Source organism: Magallana gigas, chromosome 3 (genome assembly GCF_963853765.1).
Source record: "Magallana gigas chromosome 3, xbMagGiga1.1, whole genome shotgun sequence".
Taxonomy (NCBI): domain Eukaryota; kingdom Metazoa; phylum Mollusca; class Bivalvia; order Ostreida; family Ostreidae; genus Magallana; species Magallana gigas.
The window spans coordinates 59,163,442-59,189,694 of record NC_088855.1 but is presented as its reverse complement, the minus strand read 5'-3'; the positions used below and the strand labels follow the sequence as shown (position 1 = coordinate 59,189,694).

The 26,253-nt window shown below is 34.5% G+C and overlaps 1 protein-coding gene across 1 annotated transcript; it reads left to right on the top strand.

Annotated features, from left to right (window-relative positions):
- The first annotated feature begins 628 nt into the window (after positions 1 to 628).
- LOC105333868 (uncharacterized) lies at positions 629 to 25,960 on the top strand. The gene is made up of 15 exons (XM_011437075.4): positions 629 to 822; positions 9,922 to 9,951; positions 10,345 to 10,515; positions 10,853 to 11,001; positions 12,336 to 12,428; positions 12,552 to 12,615; positions 12,855 to 13,012; positions 13,406 to 13,639; positions 17,442 to 17,541; positions 21,140 to 21,169; positions 21,844 to 22,014; positions 23,246 to 23,394; positions 23,603 to 23,695; positions 23,978 to 24,041; positions 24,699 to 25,960. The coding sequence occupies exons 1-15, from the start codon at positions 738 to 740 to the stop codon at positions 25,073 to 25,075; spliced, it is 1,968 nt and encodes a 655-aa protein (XP_011435377.2). The 5' UTR covers positions 629 to 737; the 3' UTR covers positions 25,076 to 25,960.
- The last annotated feature ends 293 nt before the right edge of the window (positions 25,961 to 26,253 follow it).

Sequence of the window (26,253 nt, the reverse complement as noted above, 5' to 3'; positions counted from 1 at the left end):
ACCATATATCATAAGCCTATTGAAGATCGATCTGTACTAGTCGCAGTCTTATTATTAAAAAATAAATAAATAATAAAAAAAAAAAAGGATTCGTAAGAACTACACATTGGAAATTTAAACTTCTAATTTCCCCCTTTTTTGGCCAAATGTGAGATCTGGTGTCCAGAAACGAGTACAGCGATACCCGAATGGACACGCTTCATTGACCTTTCCCCTAAGGGTTTGAAATCTACATCTATCAAGATAATCACAAATTGTGATAAAACTACAAATAAAAAGTGTTCATATTTGCGATAAAATGATAAAAAAATTCTTATTAAACTTAAAACGGTTGTCAGTTAATTTATCAGCGTTATTAATTTTGTGTAAAACATGTATATACAAATACACTGCGCCCAACAGACATAGCCGCTGACCAGGTCTTAACTATTTGGTATACTACTACACTCCTCAACAACACCTTTATTTTATACCTGTGTACTTTTGTACTTTAAGTATATTGTCTTAGTTTTTGTTATTTCACAACGTTCTGACCACAATGAACAATTTCGTTGTTTCTTTTGAAATTCTTCTGGTGTCGCCCTCTGTTTCCGCGCGTTTTTGCAGACACGTGCCGTTTGGCTGGGAATGTGACGTCACGGTTCTGGTCTCTGGGTTCTTTTATCCGAGAATCTTTGACTTGTCTAGGTATATAAAGGGGAACGGTCTGGTTTTTCATTTTAAGTGATTCTGCCACTATGGACCATCACGTGTACTGCCCGGCTCTCGCCTCTCTGTTCCTGTTGGTAGTCTTGGGAGTCAGGTTAACCACCGCAGGAGCAGGTAAGGTCTGAATTAGTTTACTGTAAGTCATTCCAGATGTTGAACAGAAAAATATCAAAGCTTTTATAGTTTACTTTTATATTTGAAATATATGCACGTTTTAATTTCGGTGTTTTGGCCTTTTGAGACAAGCAATTAATTTGTATCAATTTGTTCATCAATCGCAAAGAATTAAAACCATTCCTATATAAAACAGAATATGTTAATGTCCAAACGCTAAATTACAGGAGTGGAGACAACTAAGATCAATATTTTTTAAAAATGTTTTTGAAACAAAACAAAATGCCTAAATTAAGGTTTTTTATTCATGTGAATAACGTACGTTGCCCCGTGTTTTTGAGTCGGCGATTTTACTTTAGTTCTGTTCTTTGATAGTATACAATTATTTACCTATCATGACATTTGAAGAAGGCATTAAAATTCATAAGGTTTTTGGTGGTCGAGGGTTGTTACGTTAATAATGGAATCCATCAATTCAGCAGAAACCGTACGGCAATCCGATTTACTGGGGTGACCCTGGTAATAAACTGAGAGCAAGGTCGCCACAGGGATTAAAAAAAGCAAACTGCTTAATTATAGAAATCATTTTTTTAAAGGTTTAATAAAGTATACAAGACACGTCGTTTAATCAATCTATACAGGGGCTTATGCTTCCATCCATAATTAGAACAGCAAAGAGTGCAGCTAACATGGAACAGATTTATTTACAACTATCCTTTAGGACAGCGATGCTTGCTACCGTTGAAACTTTACAGCACTTGTGCAACAGAGAAAAAAGACTGCTATTTTACAAAAGTTACTTTCATATCAATTAAGTTTTTTTTATCGTTGAACCTCACGTGTAAATTAAAAATTCATCAACTATCAAATAAAGAATCTCATGATCATGTAAAATACCTGAAAACCACAATTGTACCAACGAAGATCAACAATAAACGACTAACTCCAGTCTCCTCTTTGTGACGGACATAACAATTGTAAATCTAGTTCTATCAAACTGCGTCGTACACAAATAATTGTCTTATGATATTCATCTTCTTTTAAAAACAATTTACGTGTAGATCCGTGGTTTACTGAGAAACAGAAAATTTCAAAGTTCAGCGCTTTGGAATCGGGCTGTTGACTTTGGTGGTTATAATCAATCGTTATTACGTCATTTACTGTCGCAGATGCTATCACATATGTTTACATATGTTTTAATTTGAACAACCTATCTACATGCACTTTTGTCGCCCCTGGTCAAAATGTTAACAGTAATTCATATATCAAGTATAACAATTATTCTAATATTTTTGTTGTTGTAATTTTAAAGCAAAATAAAATGCTGTTGCATTTGAGTAGCAATAAGCGTGAAACTCAAAGTACATGAATGATATAACTAACTTCTTCCTTGAAAATCTAAAAATAAGTGTCTGTGAAATAAGTGACTTTTCCTGAACCATATATATAAAAATAAAAATCTAGCGATGAAATTGAATTCAATATAATTTGCCAATCTATAATTAAGATCCTTTGGTTAAAATAGAAAACTAGAGTACGGTGGTTCATTGTAAGGTCCCCTGGATCATTTAGGCGCTGCATCACCTGTCATCCATTCATCCATTCTAGGGGACCTGTCATTATTTTTGTCTAAAAGTCATCGAGTTCTCTCATTGGTATTCCTAGAGAGATTCTCGGTCGATTTGATTTCTGTGACGTCACGATCTCTTTTAATATTGAAATGAACCCACGAGTCGCGTGATTTCTTGTCTTGCACGGCAAGCAGATCAAGAATAAGCTGTTATTAGGAATATTTGCAATACCATCATGCAATTATCCGGATATTCCCGATGTTGTTTAAAATTTGTTATTATTATGACGTCATTTGTTTTGGCCAGGCCTAAATCTGTAATTGAATTCCATCATCATGGTAAGAGATCCAAATGAAGTTATTTTGAGATGTTTCGTTTTCACAATTTAATTAGTTTTATTTAAAGCCGTTGCAATTCTAAATATATTGCTACTGAAATAGATATTCTGAGATTGACTGAGAATGGGTTTCAACTGAAATTGATGGCACCTTTTTTCTATTTTTTTTTACCAAAGCAATCATGTTTAAGTTGAATTCAAATCAAAATTGATGAAACCTTTTTTTCATTTTTTTTTTCTTCAAATATTTACATTTGCAAATATGTTTTCTTATGTGAACCTTTAGAATAGCAAAAACGTTCAATTCTGTGTGAACTTTTTCATGAGGTCACAATGAACATATCGCGCTTATCGCTTGTCGGTTGGATTATCGTAAACATAAAAAATCGGTAATTTTAAAAATTCTAAACGGTTTGCCTTTTTTTTTTATATATAAGTAATAAACAGCAATGTTAAAAGGTTCACCGGTTTACGAACTTGGTTGGTACGTGATCAAATCTTCTGAGAAGCCCGTTGGGCTTCACTGGATTTGATCACGTGACCAACCAAGTTCATATCTCAGTGAACTTTCTACCTTGCTGTTTATTTCTAAAATGATTGCTACAATAACTCTGATACGCTTACTAAGGAAATCTAACAAGCATGAGTTGATCAGGGATCAATCTCGTGGTGAAGTTGCTATATTATTTGATAGAAACCTTAAAGAGAGAGTTACTCTAAAAGCATAATAAATCGTCTTAAAAGGTGTTGATTTTGACTTATTTAGAAATACTAGTAAATTTCTTCAGAACAAAAACAGCATTATGTTAAAGATTGCCTATTCAGAACCGCTGACGAGAAAGTTTGTCTGACTTTGCAACAATTTATACAATCAGAAATACTTTCTAAGGTAGATGTTCTGTTGATCGCAAAGGTACACAGTCCTTGTTTAAAAAAAACCCAACTACATGTAAAAATATTCAGAAAGTAATATCCACCTATGAACCCTGAATATATCTAAATGAGAGACGATTAAGCAAACTTTGTATGAAGCGGCCATTGAGGGATTCAATATTGAAAAATCTAGTATGTCGGTCATATCGACACCCAAATCAGTCAGTGGTTAATGTGGTTAAAATAAAATCAAGATTCCTGTGAGATCATAATTTGGTCACGTGACACTGAGCTGGCAGGACGCGTCTTACTTAGCTCCGTAGTCTTTTGACGATTTTACCGATTTTTCGGTTTTCTTGGACATTTCTTTTCTTTCTACATGGAATGGATGTGTTCATGACTGTGTATATATGTGTTTTCTTTATTCTGGTGTTTGGATTTATTATCTTTGGAATTACCTTTGTGTATTATAGTTTGAACTGTAAATACCTGGTGAGTAATTATCACTAACAGCAAGCGTCGATTTAAATCTCCGTCATGGCTGGTCAAACCGATTACACGGACGACCGAACAATCAAACCGTTATACTTGAAAGACTCAGACATTCAGTGTAAAGATAACGGTAGAGTTACAGATTTTGACTTGATGGAGAGTGTGACAAAAATCATAGGAAACTCGCTGCATTGTTTACAGCAAGATCGCAACCTTTGGCGCTTCTATCTCAAGGATAGAAGCAGCAGAGAAAAATTACTTTCCAATGGTCTGGAATTAAATAATGTTTCGATATCATTTTTTGATACAAATCCATACTCGTCTGGGAACCACAATCCAAACGAAACAACGCTCAAGATCCGCATATGTGGATTGCCGCTTTCGGTGGATGATTCCGCTGTATCTGAGCTGCTAGACAAGCTTGGGTGTGTTGCTAAGAGCAAAATACTTTATGAAAAAATACGGCATCCAGTCAGCAACAAGATGACAAGTGTTCTGAATGGGAACCGTTTTATTTACATAGAACCGCTACCTATCGGTAAATCTTTGCCTAGGGTCAACTATTGTGGAGGTCTCAGGTGCTTAATCTTTCACTACGGGCAACCTAAGGTTGTAAAGCACCTGCTTTGCACAAATTGCTGGGCTACCGACCATACAAGAAAAAACTGTAAAAGTGAATCAAAATGTAAAGTTTGCAAAAAATCAGGTCATACCCCGGGAGATCGCAAGTGCGATTCTTACGAGGTTCAACAAAATATCATCGCCTTTAACGGTGAAGATAACATCCTTTCAAATTTTTTTCAATGTGAGATGACCCTATATGGCGTTACTCATAAGTCAGCGGAACATGCGTTCCAATACGCTAAAGCGATGAGATGTGGTGACCAAAATGCGGCTGCTCAAATACAGAGCGCCACAGATGCGCTGTCAGCTAAGCGGATCGGCGACAAAGTGAAAACCAATGAGCAGTGGAACAACACGTGCGAAAAAGTGATGACGGAAGTTGTTGAAAATAAATGTGCTATTTTCGTTGAATCAACATACAATGATACATGGGGTTCCGGGCTTGACAGGGTTGGTACTGAAAACACCAAACAAGCTGCGTGGCCGGGGAAAAATTTGCTAGGCAAAATCATTGCTAAAGTTGCAAAAAAATCCAGAAAGAGAAAAAAAAGTGAGCAGTGGAGCCGACCGAAACAAACTCAGCAACCGAAGGAGAGCTCTAAACAACGTGACATAGTGAAAATGCTGAAAGACATGCGTGCACAGTCAGACTCCGATTCCTTCTCCGGATGGGACTCTTCTGATTCCGAATCCGAATCTGACGCGCAAAGCCTACATGGATAAACCCGACCGAACATGGACATGATTGTGATAGGACATCGAACGACAAATGGACGGTATATTATTTCAATAATATTGTTTACCTTTTAAATGGAAAATCTGCAATTATTATCAGTAAATGTAAGGGGGTTGAATACTGATGAAAAAAGAAAAAAATGTTATGCATGGCTAAATGAGTTAAAAACAGATATCATTTTTTTGCAAGAAACACATTTTATTGAAAAAAATGAAAAAAAGTATAATTTTGGATGGAGGGGTAAATTATACCACGCTTTTAGTAATTCTACTTATAGTAGAGGAGTGTCTATTCTTTTTAAAGAAAATATTGATGTGCAAGTTTACAATGTAAATAGGTCCAATGACGGTAGAAAATTACTGCTGAATTTGGAGATAAATGATTATAAATTCACTGTGGTTAATATTTATGCGCCAAACGATAATCAAAACAGAATTGATTTTTTTAAAAAGCTTCTAAGTTTTATAAATAAACATAAGGATAGTGATAATGTATTATTATGTGGGGATTTTAATTGTCGTTTAGATAATGAACAAGACAAAAGCTCACGTTTTTTAAATAACTTAATTAAACAATTAAATATTTTTGATGTTTGGAAAAAAATGTATCCAGATATTAAAGGTTTTACTTGGTGTAATGCCAGGGATGTTCCTACAAGCAGAATAGATTATGTATTCATTAGTAATAATTTTGTTCCAAGAATTGAAAACATTATATTAAGAAAAATCCCAGGAACGCATTCGGGTAAAAGAATGAGTGACCATAGATTTTTGAAATTTACGCTCAAGATTTTAAACAATAACAGAGGTCCAGGGTATTGGAAATTAAATGTATCATATTGCGAAAATGAAGAATACAAAAGTAACATTAGAAATATTGTTCGAACCTTAGATAACTCGCTAGGTGCAATCGACAGATGGGAGCTCTTAAAACGAAAAGTTAAAGATTTTTCCTTATATTTTGCAAAAAACAAATGTAAGTCTATTCGTGATAATATAAAATTGATTGAAAGAAAAATTGACGCACTAGAAACGGGTCCAACTGAAAAATTTAACTACGCGGAACTGAAATCACTCGAAGCTAGATTAAATTTACTTTATGATGAAAAAATAAAAGGAACACAGATAAGATCAAAAGCGAGATGGATTGAAAATGGTGAAAAAAATTCCAAGTATTTTCTAAATTTAGAAAAACATCATCAAACTTTGAATGTTATTAGAGAACTAAAGTCACACACCGGTGAAACGGTAAACAAAACAAACTCTATAATAGGAGAAATGGTAAATTTCTATACAAGTCTATATTCTTCTAAAAACATTCCTAATGAAAATATTACTGAATATTTATCAAATATAGATGTTCTAGAAATAAACGCTGATGATAGAAAGATGTTAAATAAATTCCCTTCATACGAAGAATGTAAAGACGCAGTATTTCAAATGAAAAAAGATAAATCTCCTGGCTTTGATGGTATATCTAGCGAATTTTATCAAATGTTTTGGTCGGATATTGGGCCATTATTCTATGCAGCTTTACAGGAAATATATGATCAGGAGGAATTAACAAGTACCCAAAAATTATCCATAGTATCTCTTTTGTTTAAGAAGGGTGAAAGAAACCTATTAAAAAATTACAGGCCGATCAGTCTCACCAACACTGACTATAAAATTATTGCATTTGTCGAAAGATTTCGTGAGAAATTGCGCTCTTCTAACAAACATGTGCAGGTATTTGCTAAAAGATTGCAAAATGTTTTATCAAAAATAATTAATGAAAACCAAACGGCTTATGTGAAAGGGAGATATATTGGGGAAAACGCTAGGCTTATTCTAGATATTTTTGAGTATTGTAATGCAGAAAATGAAGATGGTATACTACTGTTCTTAGATTTTGAAAAAGCTTTTGATTCTGTCGAATGGAATTTTTTATTTAAAGTATTAGAAAAATACAATGTTGGTAATAATTTTATGAAATGGGTGGAAATCTTATATAGGAATCCAACATTTAAAATGAAAAATAATGGTTGGCTATCTAAAACATGTAATATGTCACGTGGCATTAGACAGGGTTGTCCTATATCGGCACTCTTATATCTCTTTGTAGCTGAAATTTTAGCAATGAAAATTAAAATTGATCCAAACATCAAAGGTATTAACATAAACTCAAATGAAATTAAAAGTGTTCAGCACGCAGACGATTTGACAATAACTGTAAGAGATGATATTTCTTTTATAAACACTATGAAAATAGTACACGAATTCTGTGATCACGCAGGATCCAAAATAAATGTTAATAAAACGGAATTTTTATTGCTAGGTGGACTAAAAAACACACTTACAGAAATTAATGGAATAAAAGTAGCTGATAATACTGTAAAGTGTCTTGGTATATATATAGGGCATGACAAAGAGGAATGTTACAACAAAAACTGGATGAAAATATATAATGATATGGAAAAACTGTTTGAATCATGGAAACGCAGAAAATTAACATTATTTGGAAAGTCTTGTATAATTAACACACTAGCTATATCAAAACTTATATACGTAGCGTCTATTTTATGCCTCCCAGGGAAGGAATTCTTAAAGAAAATTCAACGTCTCATATTTAATTTCGTATGGAATAAATCAGAAAGAATAAAACGCAATACTCTTATCGGCGATGTAAGAAATGGTGGTCTGGGTATCATTGATGTAGAAAGTAAACTCAAAGCTTTAAAAGCGGCCTGGTTACCAAGAATATTGAAATCAAAAGGAGTTCTGTACAATATACTGAACGGTTTTTGTAACAAATATAATATAGATGTGATGTATGTTTTGCAATTTTCGAGTAACGTAGACAATCTAAAATTTCCACTGTTCTATAAAGAAATACTTTGTTCTCTAAATGAATGTAAAATTTCCCGATTAGATGCAATGTCAAATGTCGATATAGTACGACAGCCGATATGGAACAATTGTAATATGCGATACAAAGGAAATGTATTATTTTTTGAAAATTGGGTTAAAAGTGGCATCCTATTTGTGAAAGATATACTGGATAATAATGGAAAAATTCGAACTTTAGAAAGTTTAACCAATGTTTTGAAAGATAGATCTAATTGGTTATGTGAATATAAGACTATTATTTCTGTGCTAAAATCAGTGGTGAGAAAATATGATTTTGCAAATACAAAATTTGTGGATAAGAAAATTGGTTTAGATTTTTATTTTCAAACTGGCTATGATAACTTGTATGGAAAAAAATGTAATTTTTTTTACAAAAATTTTATAAAGAAGAAGTTTACAAAACCTTGCTACCAGACAAAACTATCGAAGGAGTTTGAAATTCACGATACTCAACAATGGGAAAAAATATATGTCTGTAAAATTTTAGAAGTTGAAGATAAACAATTATCTGACTTCAATTACCGACTGCTTAATAATATATTGTGTAATAATGCATATTTATGTAAATGGAAGGTAGATGTGAAACCAGAGTGCAGGATGTGTAACAAGATGGAAACAAGTTATCATTTGATTTATGAATGTAAAAATGTGCTATTGATATGGAGGTTATTAAGTGATTTTCTTTCTTTTGATGTTAAATGGAAACATATTATTATAGGTTTTTACTTAGAAAACAATAGAAAAACTGCAACATTAAATTTTTTAATATCCTTAATAGCATTGAGAATATATAAGTATAAAATGTATTGTAGATTAGAAAAAATAGATGAAAACGAAGAAGGTCTTAAGACGCATATCAAATTATCTCTGTTAAATTACGCATCTGTTTTACGTTTGAAGTACAAATCTAGAGCAAGTTATATCACTGATTTTGCTCGTATGTTGTAAAATACTACTATATGTAACTTTGTGTTATATAAAATTATACATTTATAGATAAAATATCTACTGAGAGGAAACCAGTCCTCCAGTAGCGCTGTCTATAGGGTATGTGAATGAACTGTAACGAAGAAGTGGTGATCCCTATAGACAGCATATATCTACATTTACTGTTAGAATTCTTCAAATTTATTTAGTAGTACTCGGTGATAAACCCTATTATTATTTTTATTATTATTACCACTATTTTCTTTTTTTTTAAAGCAATATACATGTACCGTAAAATGTAACTTAAAAAAGAAAATGTCTATCATTTCATAAAGATGTATGCATACGACCTAATTTAGATATTTTATATTATTACCAGCACATGTTCTGTGGCTACTTTTGTCAATGCTAATACTATCATTATTATCGCATCTATTATATTTTGATTGATAAAATGTTGTTTATAAAAAAAAAAAAAAAAAACAAAAAAAAAAAAAAAAAAGATTCCTGTGAGATCATGTCATAAAAAACCACATGTTGCTCTGTACATTGATTTATTGAATTGAAATTAAAGTTATCGCTGCCAGACATTTTAAAAGCATGTTGAATTAAAAATTTGAGAACTCATCATTGTATTTCCTTATATTACAGGGAACGAGTGGAGCTATGAAGGGGAGCACGGTGAGAGAGAGAGAGAGAGAGAGAGAGAGAGAGAGAGAGAGAGAGAGAGAGAGAGAGAGAGAGAGAGAGAGAGAGAGAGAGAGAAATCAATTTATGTTGTTGTGGAAACCTGTTTATGAAGAAGATTACTGAACTTCTAGATAAAAATACATTAAAAAAGATAATTATAATTAGTTCTGTCGAGAGACCGTAATGATATTTTGTGTAATGTAGCCGACACATACTTAATTATTCCATAAATCAGTACATATTTAAATCTCATTTGACAATATGTTTTTGCTGACAAACAGAATGTTGAAGAAGACAATACCTCTGTCAAATACTAACAGAATAAATTCATAAAGTTTCATTGTATAAAAATAAAACTGATGACAATGATTTGTTTGTTTTCAGGACCGACTCACTGGCACGCGGTGTACCCGACCTGTGGGGGTGAGAAGCAGTCCCCCGTCCACATCGAGACCCACAAGGTGTTCGTGGATCACAAACTGACAGCGTTTGAGATGGACGGCTACGACCAGATCAAAAATCTCAACATGAGCCTGACAAACAACGGACATACGGGTAACTATACACAGCCTCGCTGTGGGATGAATTTTCAAAACTAATTATACCACAATGAAAAGTCTTATTTCGATTTTCGGTTTTTTTAATGTAAGGCCCATTTTCTTTTACTAGAGAAACCTAACCTATTACATATTTTAATTGCATTTTAAGTATTTCATTTCTGAAAAAAAGTGTTAAACTAAGTTTATAAATTGGAGAAAAGACATATCATTACATATAGATAGTACAGATTGTTGCTGAATGAATGGCATTTGTTATTTGGATATATACAGTACACAAATTGATACTAGATTTTAACATGGCCTGTACACAAAGTAACTTTTTCTCCCACCAGTACAAGTAGACCTGGTCGGACTCCAGCCGCGCCTGAGGGGTGGGGGCCTGTCACATGACTACCAGGCTGCCCAGTTCCACTTCCACTGGGGGGCCACGGACGACAGAGGGTCAGAGCACGCGCTCAACAACAAGCGCTACCCCATGGAGGTAAGAATCACAGCACAAACCCGGGGATCAGCGGTATCATATAGTTGTACTGTTAACCCATGGAATGTTAAGCTCGCAACACAATGGGTCATTGCCGTAATGTAATTCATAGGTAAACCGAGAGAAAGGTAAAAAAGTTAAACCGAAAATAAAAACAGTTTTCAAAATTCCAGAAAACAGAAAAAAGGGGGGGGAAGGATCATATCATATCATATGAACTGGAAGCAGTTTTTGAGTTGTTTTGAACAAATTGAGATCATGTCGATCTGCGCCGATCCAGAATAATTTTCAGGGGGGGGGGGGGGTATGAGGCATTAATGATGTAAATATAACGATGTTGAATTTTGCAGGGGTTGGATCTGGATCCTCCTGACACCTTCCCCCTTCCTCTAGATCTATGCTTGTATTATTAAGAAGAGAACTTGATCAGTAGTTCAGTTGTACAATTCATACTGCATACTTTTGGAAAAGATGTTAACCTTAGAATAGTTATAACCTTTTCAGAAGAAACACCTAACTAGTAGTTCAGATTGAGGGAAGGGATGTAAATTGTTGGGCCATGTGCAATAACTAAAGAGAAAACAAATTCCCAGTAACTGTGAAATAACTGAGAAGTACCTGACATTAATCGCTTTAATCTATACATTACTAGTTTATACAGACAGACCACGGCAATGCTGGAGACAGTGGCATCAAAAGTTCTATGGTCACGTAGTTGTCTCGCTTTAGCTAAGCCATGCACAACATAGGCGTCGGAAGCAAATTGAAAGTGGGGGGGCTAGACTAATCCTCAGAAATATTGAGAAAAAAGTTATTCCCAAAATCATGGAAATCCTAATCCGTGGGGGGGGGGGGGGGGGGGGGGGGTATACTATACTTCCAAAAAAAAATTTACTTACCCAAATTTTTTTTCTCCAAAATCATGAAATTCCTAATCCGTGGGGGGGGGGGGGGGGGTGCGCTAGTATGCTTCTGAATCTAACCTCTCAATCTTTCAAGGTAAATTTAGGAACAATAGTCTCTCCTGCGAGAAAAAGTGGGGGGGCTGAACCCTCTATCATGCTATGTTTATAATGGTTAGGTATAACTTTGCAAAAAAAGTGGGGGGGCTAAGCCCCCCCTAGCCCCCCCCGGTTCCGACGCCTATGCACAAAGCACCTTTCGATTTTGTTAAACGCCGTCCATATCAACTACTCAAGATGGACAACTCCAATATCCGCAATGTACAATGTAGATCTGACTATATTTATATATATATTTATATATGCATACATAATTGTCTTCGTTAAGTTTCCTAGTCGGCGTTTATCGATAAGTTCTTATCCTTTCTTTAGATGCATATCGTGCACCACTCCACCCGCTACACGGGGGTCAAGGACGCCATGGATAAGTCGGAGGGCCTCAAAGTCCTGGGGTTCTTCTTTGAGGTGAGTCGGCTGGTCTTTTAATATCAATTTTTGGTAAACAAGGCTGTCTCTTATTTTCATATAGAATTCGCTAGGATCTCTTATTGAAGGTCCATATAATACCGAGTTGGTCATTTGTTTTAGATTGGCGAAGAAAATGTAGAGTTTGAGAAAATTATTTCCCACTTCAAAGAAATAGCCCACAAAGGTAACTTAATCTATATCGATACTGATAAATTCATAAATCATTGGTATATAATATATTATCGCTTCTTATAATAAGCCAAAGGGAAACATCACAGAACAGTAGTAACTCAAGGAAATAAAAAAATGTGGCATGTTATATTTTAATTTGCCCTTTTGCGTTTGATGACATTTGTTTCCGTTATGGAAGAAATCACTCTGTGGTGATCGTTCTAAGAAATGACCTCTGTTTATGGTTTTTAGACGACCACGTCGAGATCGAGGCCACCCCGCTCCGCTCCCTCCTGCCCGCCAACCTGAGCACGTACTACCGGTACCTGGGCAGTCTGACAACGCCCCCTTGCTACGAGACGGTCATCTGGACAGTGTTCAAGGAGACCATCAAGGTGTCCAAGCGGCAGGTTGGTCAGAGAGAGAGAGTGAGAGAGAGAGAGAGAGAGAGAGAGAGAGAGAGAGAGAGAGAGAGAGACGTGGTCACGCTTCCTCCTGATAATCATACGTCCCCGTTTGCCTTTTTTTTATCCACTATCTTTGAGGTTATATTTTGTGTTGCGACAATCTCAACATGCACATAACAACATATCCAAATACACCGGCTGGCGGTGGTTAGTCTGCAAAAACATTACCAATCATTTTTAAAAGATTAAGTACCTGACTGAAATAAACCCCTGATGATACAGCAATTAATTAAAGGGGAAAACACACCGGGTATATAGCAACCATTTCGAAAACAAGGTTGATTTTTTTCAAAAGGTATAGAATATCAATTACACGGTCACATTTTTGTGTTACAGCTTGAGATCTTCCGACACGAAGTGAAGCAGAATCTCCCAACCGAACCGGATATTGAGTTAACCGACGACTTCCGGCCTATTCAGCCTCTCAACCACAGAAACATTTACACCAGTAACATTAACGGAAGAACCCAACAACTTCCGCCGGTGTCCAATCCTCTCAACTCGGGGGCGGTGCTTAACGTCTCAATATTATACGTACTCGTATTATTCTTATTTGTTCAATTTCTCTCATGAAATCCTGATACACTGGTCCAGATGTGAAAACGATGTATTTGTATTTGAAGTATACAGTCCATACATACTCTAAGATAACTCTAAGATACATTTTGTAACTCTTATTGACCATCTCTTATTTGAATCAACGATATGACGCATAAGAAAGTGAAAACGATAAAGAAACTGATGTAGGTGAATGTACACTTGTTTAGTTTGCCACCATAAGTAATACTTATATGCTTTGTTTATCTGTTTAGATATCAGTATATACAACGCTGTAACATTCAATTCGTTGCACTGTACTGTTTTAAAAGCCGCTGTACGCGTTGCTACTGCATGTACAGTTGTTGTTTGTACGCCGGACTCTCTAGTGTTGCTTGTCATTGCTGGACCCACACACCGGGCGCTTCCACGTGATCGACTTACCTGAACTAACTGTGATATCCCTTTGTGTATGTTTGTATCCCTGGATACTCATTATTTTGTTTCTGTAATATCTTACTTCCCTTCTGTGACTCGATACCAATGCAAGAATAAAGAGAAAATGATTAAAATTAAAAATAACCTTTTTAAAAGTTATTAAACAATTGATGTGACAAAATATGAAACCAAATAAATAATTGTAAACTCTGTACAGGTTGTTTCTCTTCCATTTTGTGTAAGGTGCAGGAAATAGAGGAAGCCTTTGAGTAGAGAACGCACGGCGGTACACAGCCTTACCTGTCCACCTGTTTACCTGTGATATAAGTGTCAATTACCTGATCAATCTTACAGAAATAGACAATTCATTTGTATGCTGTATGCACAGCGCCTTCATGCATTCTCTGACAAGTTGTAGTTCCGTGTAGAAGTTTGACGGTGAAAGGTTTTATTGCATAATGCATATGTTTGTTACCAAACAAACCCAAACAAAAACAACACAATTGGAAAGAAAACTGTTTGAATTTTTCAATTTACTTTAGAGGTTTGGAAACAAAACTCCCCTATTTTATGAGATTCTTGGGAAAATCAAATAACCCTCGATGTTTCGTTAATAAAATGCGAGGTTTCTTCAAAAGGAACAAGGTCTACAAATATCCACCCATGTTGTTTGATCTTACAAGTATTGTTCCTCCCGTTCATCTTTGATATTTCAATTCCTAGCCAATCAGTCACATTCTAAACTGAAACTTCCTACATATTTACAACCCAAGAAGACTAATTTAATGCTGGTAAACTTCTGAAGTTTGAAATGCTTTGAATTTAGGCAAGATTTATAAGACATTTGGTGGACATATCTTATTTATTTTAATTTTGAATCGTGAATCTAGTTTAATTCAAATTACATTGTATATAATATTGTCATGATATCCAGACTTGGGTTGATTTACCTCCATCTGAAACATTAAACATATAATATGAACAGTTTATGTGCTTCACAACAATACAAGTATAAGCCCATTCTTTCGACATGATTCTGTACATGTTTTATCTCCAATCTAATAATGACTATGTTTTCAAATGGCAGCTGTTTTAATGATACAGGTATATCTGAAGTAAAATCAAAGATTTAATCATTTGTAAATCAGTAAATTTTGAAAAAGATGTCAGCCAGTACATGTAGAATGATAGTGTCTTTCTTACACAATATGCGCGCACAGCTTACATATAGATCTACGTTTACAACTTGAATAGGTAGTCTACAATGGAGTTAGTCCACACCTGTAGGCAATAAAAATCTACACACCATTCTAATTTCAGACAAAAATAAAACTGGAGTTAATTATCATGCTTGGTGTTAATGTCATCATATTTTTGATTAAATTAATGTAGAGTATTACAGAATAGGACAGCTTGATATAGAGCGTCTCTTGACCCAATTTACTCTGACATTTATCGAAATATCCAGGACATGTCTGCGCGGTTTCTTTGATCAGAGTGCAGGTTCTGATAACAGCTCGCTCAAGTCCTGTTAATTTAACGTTTGAAATTGACTCTGGGTCAAATATTCATATACGTATATTTGAAATTCTTCGATCCAATAAAAATGCCTTTACCAATCTTCAACTTATCGTGTGTAGCTCCAATAAAAGCGAAACCACAAAAGTGCGCATGGTGCAAATGCAGTACCATAAATGTGTATTGAAGAGAATCTGCCGCCTGTATGATGATGTTTAATTGGAATTATTGAAGCAAGTTAAGGAGGCAGGCATTAAATATCGCAGAAAAAATTATCCAACAAGTTTCTGTCCTAATACTTGAATCAAAAGCTTTTGTTGATTTATTTTTACATCTTTTTATAAAAGAGATCTTGCATTTGAAAATATGTTAGTTCCTTATCTTTAAAATTTTAATTAAAATGTTCTTGATTTTACGTAAAATTCCAACTTTTATCAACAATATCATCAATGCATCCAACGCCTTGCATGAACTTTAATCTCAGAAGTGTGTCATATACATCACAACTATCCTGTATGTGAAAATAGTTGCTACAGGTCACAATTAAAATTTAACACAGTTTAATTTCCATGACAGAAAAAAAAGAATTGCTGTCGGGAATGAAAACTGTTTACAAAATTGAGCCCAAAATTATCTGTTCTATCTTATTTTCTTTGGCAAATTCAACAAAACGTCATCTGAATTATTCATATAATTATATGATATACTTTATACCAAGTTTCTTGTGCACGCTGACCTTTTATGATAGGATCTTTTTGTAGGTGCTTATCTACATGCAGTACAACAAACATAAAAAAGATTCTTAAAATTAACTAAATAACAAATAAAAATGATATAAGTTAAACAAAAATGTTATATTAAAGGTTTGCAAGGCGTGTAAAGAAAGGGAATTGATTTATGGACAGGCTGTCTTTGAAATCAAAGTATATTACTCTGCACTCTGGTACATGCACAAGCACTCTTCTCTATAACATCCGGTTTAACGTAACTGAAAACACATCTTTGGCGATTTTTATCTGATACGAACGTAACCCCCCACCCCCGTCTTACCCACAAAAAAAGAAAAAAAGGAAAATACCAAAAACTCATATATAATGGATAATATAATATACGAAGGAACCAAATCATAAATCAAGGGTTTAATTGAATAAATAATTCAACCTTCGTACTCTGTAGCAAAATTTATATGGTCAGCGTATGGACAAGAATAAAGACAAACCGTAAAAATAAACACATAAAAGAATATATGCGAAAATGCGTATTGATTCCAATCCTACAAAATGGTAAATCAAATCACTCTCTAGAGAAAAAAGTCCCGGTCCGGAACCCACTGAATTGTGAATGAAAAGTAAACATTTAATAAAAGTGTCATCGTATAAGCAGAATTTTTTTTTAAAATGATAAATAACTGTTTAAGTCGTACTTTACATGTTGAAGTCTGTCTTGCTTGGATGATAACTCCAGCCGGAACTCTTCGGTTTATGCAAGATAAAAAAACCACTCGGTGCAGATCTGATCCCCTTCCGATAACAGAACTTGGGACTACTGCAAAGTCTGCCGCAAGACAAAGTTTGTGGCCGAAGAAGAATTCATTACCTAGGGCATAGGTGAATTTCATTTCCTATCTGTGATCAAAATCGAAGAAAGGTAGGGTTTGCTCACTGTGAAAAAATTGACGCAGCCTTGCATTAAAACGCTTCATGACGCAATAAAGTTGTTGCTGGCATCCGTTGTTGCACGAACGTCAATATCTGTTGCTGGAGAAGTGTTATAAATTTACTCGAGACGGACACAATAGCAGGTTGGAGAGGCTCGGGGTACGAATTGTCAGTGTTTGTAGGTTTCTATAGTGACTGATATATATAAGGATACCTAACAGGTAGTCCCCACCCAGAGGAGAACTATTACCATGTGTGGGTCTGTGTCCGTCTGTCTGTCTGTGTTTGCTGCCTGGATCGCCATTGCCGAGTCTGGTAGCGGTAAGTTTAACATGCAGCAACTAACGCTTTGTCACAAATATCAAATGTATAGAAATATGTATGGTTTTTTATACAATTTTTTAAATAGTATGAAATTTTACAGCAAATATTTTTTTCCCTTTTTGGTCCAATAATAAAAAGAATGAAAGAAAGACAAAAGTTGATTTAATTGTAAGTAGGGCGATATATCTCCCCAAGTAATATGTTGGCAATTTTTAAGAGGGGAAGAGGGAGGGCGAACGACAAAAACCGTATGCTTAAATGTATGCAAAAAAAAAACCACGAGAAAAGGTCAACACAGGAGCAATATATTAGTAAACTAATGTATGTGTTGTTGATTGATTTATGTTGGCGATCAAGGCAACAATCATTAGATATTATCAACTGAGCAGTTTTTGCGGGATGAAAAAAAAGATATGACTAATAATGAAAAGCATAGACAAGTAAAGCATATCTGAATATTGATATAATTTTTATCTTTCAGGTTTTTTTATCATCATAACGTTGCACTAAAGCTAAGTAAACACTAAACGTATCACTTATTTTGGTTACCAAAACGATACCGCAGGGAATTGTTATGTGCGCTGTCTATATATACATTTGTTAAATAAAAATAAAACTGATTGCTAAAAAAATGTTTGTTAAAACATAGATTTGGTTCCATTCGTTATCTTTTATCGGAGAGTTTAACCATCCTCCCAGCCGGCAGATTATCATTTTCGTGATATGGCTCTTGGGAAAGTGCATCGATCATGCTTTTTTACTATTTGAACATCAATACATTAAGAGATGTGACATGCATAAGGTCTTTGGCTCCTGTTTGGCTGATATTACCCGTGAACCAATCAGCATGCATCAGATACAGCTCTCACGTTTTGTTGTAAATTAACATTGCAGTATTGCTAAGATATGAAACCAACATTAAGACATCGCACCTGCGCACGTCCCAGTGTTCGCAAGGATTGAAATCAAAGTGTCTTCCTTGTTCTGATTTTTTATACAGCACTCAAACTTGTTTGTCATATGAAATAGGATGCAATCTCCGCTATCTTTACAGTACAACACAGTCTAGCTTTTTAACCTCACCCCCTCCCCCCGCCCCGCTGTGTGTCAGGTGAAGGACAGGCCACTTGATCGAACCAATATAAAGCGACATTGTTGTCTTTGACCTCGTAATGCTGTGCATGTTTACTGACAGACACACGTAATGATATCCTCTAACTGTCTGCATTTGCTAGAATTTAATGTATCTGAAACTCAAATCACACGACCAATCATCAGTATATGGTAGAAGTAAATTTCGTAAAGCATTTGTTTTGGAAAATAGAATCTAGAACTCATATCTAAATCACTTAGCTGATATTTTGGGATAAACCTATGTATTGTTAAAGACAAAGGATAACGAAATTAAAAAATTAGAAAACTGGAATTTTGCGAAATCAAATATAAACAACATTTTCAATAAATTAATCTCCTATAAAATTAAACCAATCAGAAAAAGGTCGGACCTGCATTATTAAAAGTAAATTCTTTTTTACTCTGTATCTAGACATTTTTAAAAATTAAAAATGTAATAGAGCAATAATAAAAAACCCGTACGTACATCTATTAGTAAACTAGCCGAGGTATCACTCTCTTCAGGGAACTCTTTTTTCCCCCAGTTCCATGAATACAATTTATATTTAGTAAGAAAAATCTGTCTGTTGAATAAATAATTGCTGTTTTTTTATTTAGTAAAAGTAAGTGGACTGTTGCTTTTTTTGTCCATAATAGATCATACATGTACCTGTGCCTGTCCGTACCTATACGGCATTTCATATACATGTATATGAAATGCACTTAAATGCGCGAAATGAAACGAATGGTCCATGTGTGCAAAGCATTTAATAAACACTGAAATAGAAAAATTTACAATATCTGATATTGGGAATATTAGACCGGCGCAATGCCATCTTTGTAAGAGCTTCATAAGGCAAGATTGATATGGAGGAATTTTTCGTATTTATTTTCTTTCTCCTGGGGGTATTGGAATGACAATTGCTCATATTAAATGATAGCTGTGGGTTGGACACACTTAATGAATGCAAATTATCATTATATAGTCCGTCCTTTGGATTCCAAGGCAGACCATAATCCTGAGTTATTGCAATCCACGCATAAACCCGCCAAGTGTCTGTATTGAACACCTTCAAGTGAATTCATCTGTGCTACGCTTTAAAAAGGAAGCATCTTTTTATGAAAATACACTTCATTTAAAATAATGAGGACAATTAAACAGGGGATATTGTTTGGAGTATTCTTCTGTTATTTGGAATACTATGTTAATTCTGGCGGAGGTACGGCATGTAATGTATTAAAAAAATGAAAATGTAAAGATATTACCATAATGTAATGGGGCGATTAATGAAATAATATTTCGATTTAAAAAATCATTTATCACCGCTTTATTGAGATTGGAAATTGTTTTTATTCTGTTAGTGATCGTTTTTCAAGTCAACAAAACAGGAACTCTCTTTGTTATTCGTGAAAATTCAGTTAATGACCAAAAAGAGTGCAATAAATAATTCAGTTGTGTTAAAATGCGTAACAAATAGTCAGAAGTGTGAACGTGTTGAAAACAACCATGTCGCTCTTTAGAAGCAAGCATTGTATGACAGCCATTACGTCATCAATACTAGAGATGTTGTATCAGTATCATGATCTACCGTGTTGTTACGTCACGGCCATCTTGCGACTTTATAGGTTATTGAGATGTCTCCAATATGGCGTTAAAAATAACAAAAATAAAAAAATATACACATCTAATGTCTCATTATATCATTACAGGAACGAATTATCTCTACATTGTTCAGTCGTCGCTTCTGGCCACAAATTCCTACCCTCGATGACCTTTGCCTTCAGTGACGAATTTCAAATATTTGTAATTTTTATTTTAACGGCGAATTTCCAATTTCCCCATTTGGTTGATTTTTCTACAAATAGACGATATTAGCTTGCAATTGTTCTATCCTTGTATAATTTTTTTTCTTGGTAGAATGCTGGGCCGTTTGGCGTTAACTGAGCGGCATTTATCTGAACATCATCAAAAGTTAAAATACCGAGTGTGCCGAGTTCAACGAACTTTTTACTCATAGCAATTGTCAACAATATACATAAACGATGAATTAATTTTATTTTGTTACAAAAATGCCAGAGAGAGAGATCGAGAGAGAGAGATCGAGAGAGATCTGAAATTATTTCTTTTGATCTAAACATATTGTCAAGGGTATATTTAATTAATAATCATAGATGTGCGACAGTTTTGTCAATGTATTATATAATATATAACTCTGTTTTAAATGATATAAGACAATTTTTATATCAAACGTAGTCATTTGAACGTTCTAGTAGCATTTATTAGCATCATTACTGTTAAGATGATAGCCCACCTCGTTTATTGAAATGCTGTAACAAGAACCGTAATATGCACTTCTGTAAATTGAGCTGTCTCATTTTAACAATTGATTATGTGGTTAATGGAGGTTCTTCGCGCAAATGGATTAATCCTAAATAGAGCACGGATTTTCATTAAAATAAGACTGTCTTCTTTATTTTGTAGGGAATGAATGGGGATATGAGCCTGGTATTGGTGAGTATTAGCCGTAAAACAGAGGGATGTTATAAATGTTGTGTTCTGCCATAATGATATGAATTCTCGGAGGGATGTTATAAATGTTGTGTTCTGCCATAATGACACGAATTCTCGGAGGGATGTTATAAATGTTGTGTTCTGCCATATTGACACGAATTCTCGGAGGGATGTTATAAATGTTGTGTTCTGCCATAATGACACGAATTCCCAGAATCCCGCAGCTTGCTATGAATGTACAATATTAATGACCTAGATAGTTATCTTATTGCACTAGTTCGGTAGGATTGTTCATCTTAAATTTAGACATAATACATTTTTTATGCATCCAAAGCACACTTTACCTTCCTTCATATATTAAAGCTTGTTATTTTAACTTTTTATATAGAAAATGTGTTTTTATTATAAAAATGATTATCTTTTATAAATCATTATTCATTATAGATGAGATCCTATTATCAAAATTAAAGAACTCCCTTTACTTTACACAGACACCCTCTGGATTACAAAAAAACCCCAACACATTTATATGTTAATCATAATTTAGCAAAAAAATAATTATAACAGCAATGCAAAATTGTTTAATACAAATATGTAAAAAATCCCTATGAAATTGCATGTTCGTAAAGGGTTCCACAAGATATGCCTTAACCCTATCCCTGTCCCTGCTTTAGGTCCGTCCACATGGAGCCTGCACTACCCACAGTGTGGCGGATCCAGCCAATCACCAATCTCCGTGGATACAGCGTCAGCCGTCCTTGACAAAAATCTGACGGCCTTCACCTTCAGTGGCTACGATAACGTCAACAACATCAGTATGAGCATGAAGAACAACGGCCACACAGGTGAGGGGGTGAAACGGGACACACAGGTGAGGGGGTGAAACGGGACACACAGGTGAGGGCGTGAAACGGGACACAAAGGCGAGGGCGTGAAACGGGACAGACGGAATGACTCATGACGTGTGAAACGGGACAGACGGAATGGCTCTTGACGCACAATCACTTGTTAAAAAACACAATTTTAACTATAGTAATCTCTCTCAATGAAGTTAAGCATTTTGTATTATTTAATCGAACATCGTAAGTTCCTTTGGAGAAAAATATACCACTGAAACTCAGTAGCTGCTGGTTGTTTTACGGATGTACATGTAGGTGATAGCACGATAAAGATCCCCAACATCTTGACTTGTATGGAGAAATATTGTCAACTTGACTTTGCGTCCCGTTGAAACAGTTTTACTCATAATTTAGCTACATGTCATAAATAGTGAGTATAGTCTGTCCCAAAATATATATGCAGCACATTTAGGCAATTTTTATTAAAAAAATACACATACCTGTGAAAGAAGTGCAACTGAAATAGTTTAATTTATTTTATAAGATATTTTCCAAGATAATTTCATTAACACATTATCATCTTTCACTCAGAAAAATTCACAGGATTGAAAACAGATTCCTTACGGAGATTTATAATGGGGAATGTTTAAATCTTTTCTCGATTCGGAATACACTCGGAATACATCGCGCAATTTTTCAACGTTATCACCCGGGCTTGCTGTAATACAAAATCCCCGTAGACATCACATTTTTTAGCACTGTAATGAAACCTGATAAGCTAAAAGGGGCGTTTCGACTGAGAAATCTTGGAAATTTCTCATACTTTTGAATGAACATCGTTTGAACCCTGAGGTATTTATAAATATCAAGCAATTAAGCGAAATGTGAATCCAGGATATCTTGGGACATAGTATAGTGAGTTTATCTGGTTCAGATGACATTGGACATGGGGTTTATTCTTTATCGTGCCAGCACCTACCAATACATGTTCCTTGGAATGAAGCTGTAATAACAGTAATTGTTATAAATCTTCGGTTATAAAATATATACGATATTCTTGCAATCTTACTCTATACCATTTTACTTTCTGTTTATTTTGAGATCGAAGTTATGATAATTTGAACACAAAATGACCTCTGACCCACAAGTATATACACTTGTAGTTCAAATATACAGTCGGCAGCGAACATCAAACAATCATGCATCCAATAATTTCGCTGTGTTATTCTTGTTACAGTACAAATTGACTTGACCGGAAAGTTGATGACGATTTCTGGCGGGGGAGTGAGCGACATCTACCGGGCCAAACAATTCCACTTCCACTGGGGTTCAGAGGATAGGCGTGGCTCCGAGCACGACATCAACGATAACCACTTCCCTATGGAGGTACGTCTTGGGTATGCCCCGCAAATAGCTCAAAATAAACATTACCTCTTCCATTAAATGTGACTTTCAAGTGATTCTAAAAATATCATATTAAACAAAACGGATAAAAGAGCACACTTAAAGGTACAACAAAGTCTGATAAATGAGACATATTGAGACTGGCATTATTATTCAAACACGTTTGTAATAAAAGTATTATGTCCATTAGATGCACGTGGTACATTACAATTCAAAGTACGACACGTTTGAGGACGCGGTCAACGAGACGAACGGCCTGCACGTGCTGGCGTTCCTGTTTGAGGTAACACATGCGTGTGGTTCATTGCAGATTGTATTATTATTGTAATTATATAAATTCCAATTAAGAGTTACACAAGAATTTGTAAAATTATGCCTTGTATCACAATGCTCAAAATAAATTTTAATTGTTGATGTAAATACAACAAGCATGTTTTTGATTTCTAAAGTTCTAAGATCAACCTCACAACATAGCTAGAGATAAGCTGAAAACAAACCCATATGCAGCATGTTAAATTTCTTCAGTTGTTAATTCAAAATATCTCCACATTTCCAAAATTTCCAGGTTGGTACTGTCAACCACCACTTCGATGAAATCATTCACCATTTCTACCAAATTGCTCACAAGGGTACGTGCCAATGTCTACTCATAAATAAGCAAACAATACTATACATTTAAATAACGTTGTTGAACAAGGTGCTTATTAGCTAAACAAATTCTGAATACATTTTGATTAAATTTTGGAAGAGTTTTTCTTCACATATTTAGATTTATATCTGTAGAAACATCGTTTAATAAACCTTAATGTGCAGTTAAGGACAAAAATGTAAACATTTCTTGAACTGACTCGTTAATGCCAAAAACTGACAAGAACTGCTGTTAAAAGAAAAGAACAAACAAACAAATGGGATTTTAAATGTTGTTTGTATGCAAATTATGCATACAAGAACAGAGCAATGGATGTATATGGGACACTTTTGACATTCTTTCAGATTTGTTTCAAACTTTTAGGTGTTTAATTTAAATCTGCGGCTGCATATTTCTAAATGATTGCAAAATGCATTGTTATGTACGTGTACACGTTAGTAATTTGCGTACGACACAAAACGTAAAATCTCATACTTTTTTGCTTCTGTATCTTTTGACAACAGTTTTGGTCAGTGTTTGAAAAAAAAATTCAATTAAAGAAAAGTTAACATTTCGGTCCATATATGTACAAGATCTCCCCCATAATACTACTGATGATGAATTAAATGATGACGTCATGTGTTCTCGTCGTTAATAGCTGACCACGTGAATTTAACAACTTTTCCGTTGTCTGGACTGTTTCCGGGTGATCTAAAGGTTTATTACCGCTATCACGGTAGTCTGACGACGCCCCCGTGCTCCGAGAGCGTCATATGGACCATCTTCAAAGAGACCATCAAAATCTCCGAGGATCAACTCATGAAGTTCCGTCACAACGTGCACAGGAACTACGCCAACGAGACAGACAGAGACATTTCTAACGACTTCCGGCCAACGCAGCATCTCAATCACCGCTTTGTCTACGCCAGTGACACTAGCGCCATCTATAAACCTATTTCAGCATCAGGAACATTAGTTCCATCTAGTATATGTATTATTGCAATAATATTTTTACTCTTTGTCTTCACGTGGTAGAACAACAGGAACTTACTGTTGTAGAGGGTTTTAAGGTAGTCCATCCATAACTAAGGTGAATTTAACAATTTTGATTGATCTATACTACATCAAATACATATTTTGAAGCTATTATGAGGCTGACATAAACCAAACTTGGGTGCATGTATGTAGTTAATTAAATGAACTTTTTGCACTTAAAATTTTTTTAAAGAGTTGTCTGCCCTTTAAGAAAATTAAAAAAATCATGTTCTGAAAATATGTATGGTAAACTATGAATTATTTTAGCATATTCGAAGACATAGAAAACTTTTGCATCTTTTTACCATGAGAAATGTGAGAAAATTACTTGTACTAAAGAAATATATTTAAAAATGCATTTTCCCATAGACTTCAATGTTTACTTCAACATATGATAAATTTATTACAATTAATTTTTTTTAAAAGATTTCAAAGGTGAAACTTTATTATTTAATAAACTCCTTAAAATCACACTAAGATTTTAGTGATCAAACTTGATCTATTAGATATGAAATATGATAGTTATGGATGGACTACCTTAAGGACGGATTTATGTATATGTTTTTATGTTTTTATATATCGATATTGCAAATCGGGTTTTTGCTTTTAATGCTGATTATTATTCAAAGAAATCTTGCCCTTTATATATCGAAAAGCTTTTTAAATGAGCACATCTTTAATTAATTTTTTAGTAAGAGTACAATTTTTAACTATATCACTTTTTATCATCAGTTGCAATACGATAGTAAATTATTTTGATAAAAAAATTAAACAAGTACTAAAATGTTCAGTAGTAATTGTCGTGTCACGGTGTTTTCTCATAGGGAACGCGAGTTTCTAAATTAAAACAAAATTAATTGAAAATGAACAAAGTTACAGATAAATTTTTAATATAAATAAAAGACTAGCAATTGTATTAACTTTCGAATGGCTTTTAGAAATAACATAACGCATTAGATTTTGCAACGTTTAGAATGCAATTCATATATACTGAACACATATACTGTTAATGATAATGTCTGTATGTACATGTATGTAAGTACATAGCTTGAGAATATATGATAGATAATAAAATTTTTCGAAAAACATCCCAAATGCTTTGTTGATTTTTTTTCGCGGGGTTTGTGCATCTTGAAAGATTGAATAAGATTGGGCTCAGACAGAACCACTGGCCAAAC

Bases quoted from the DNA above. Each gene is read 5' to 3' on its own strand.
- LOC105333868 (XM_011437075.4), top strand. From the start codon at position 738: ATGGACCATCACGTGTACTGCCCGGCTCTCGCCTCTCTGTTCCTGTTG. The intron at 11,002-12,335 runs GTAAGAATCACA...TCCTTTCTTTAG, and splicing joins ACAAGCGCTACCCCATGGAG to ATGCATATCGTGCACCACTC. The intron at 21,170-21,843 runs GTGAGTATTAGC...TCCCTGCTTTAG, and splicing joins GGGATATGAGCCTGGTATTG to GTCCGTCCACATGGAGCCTG.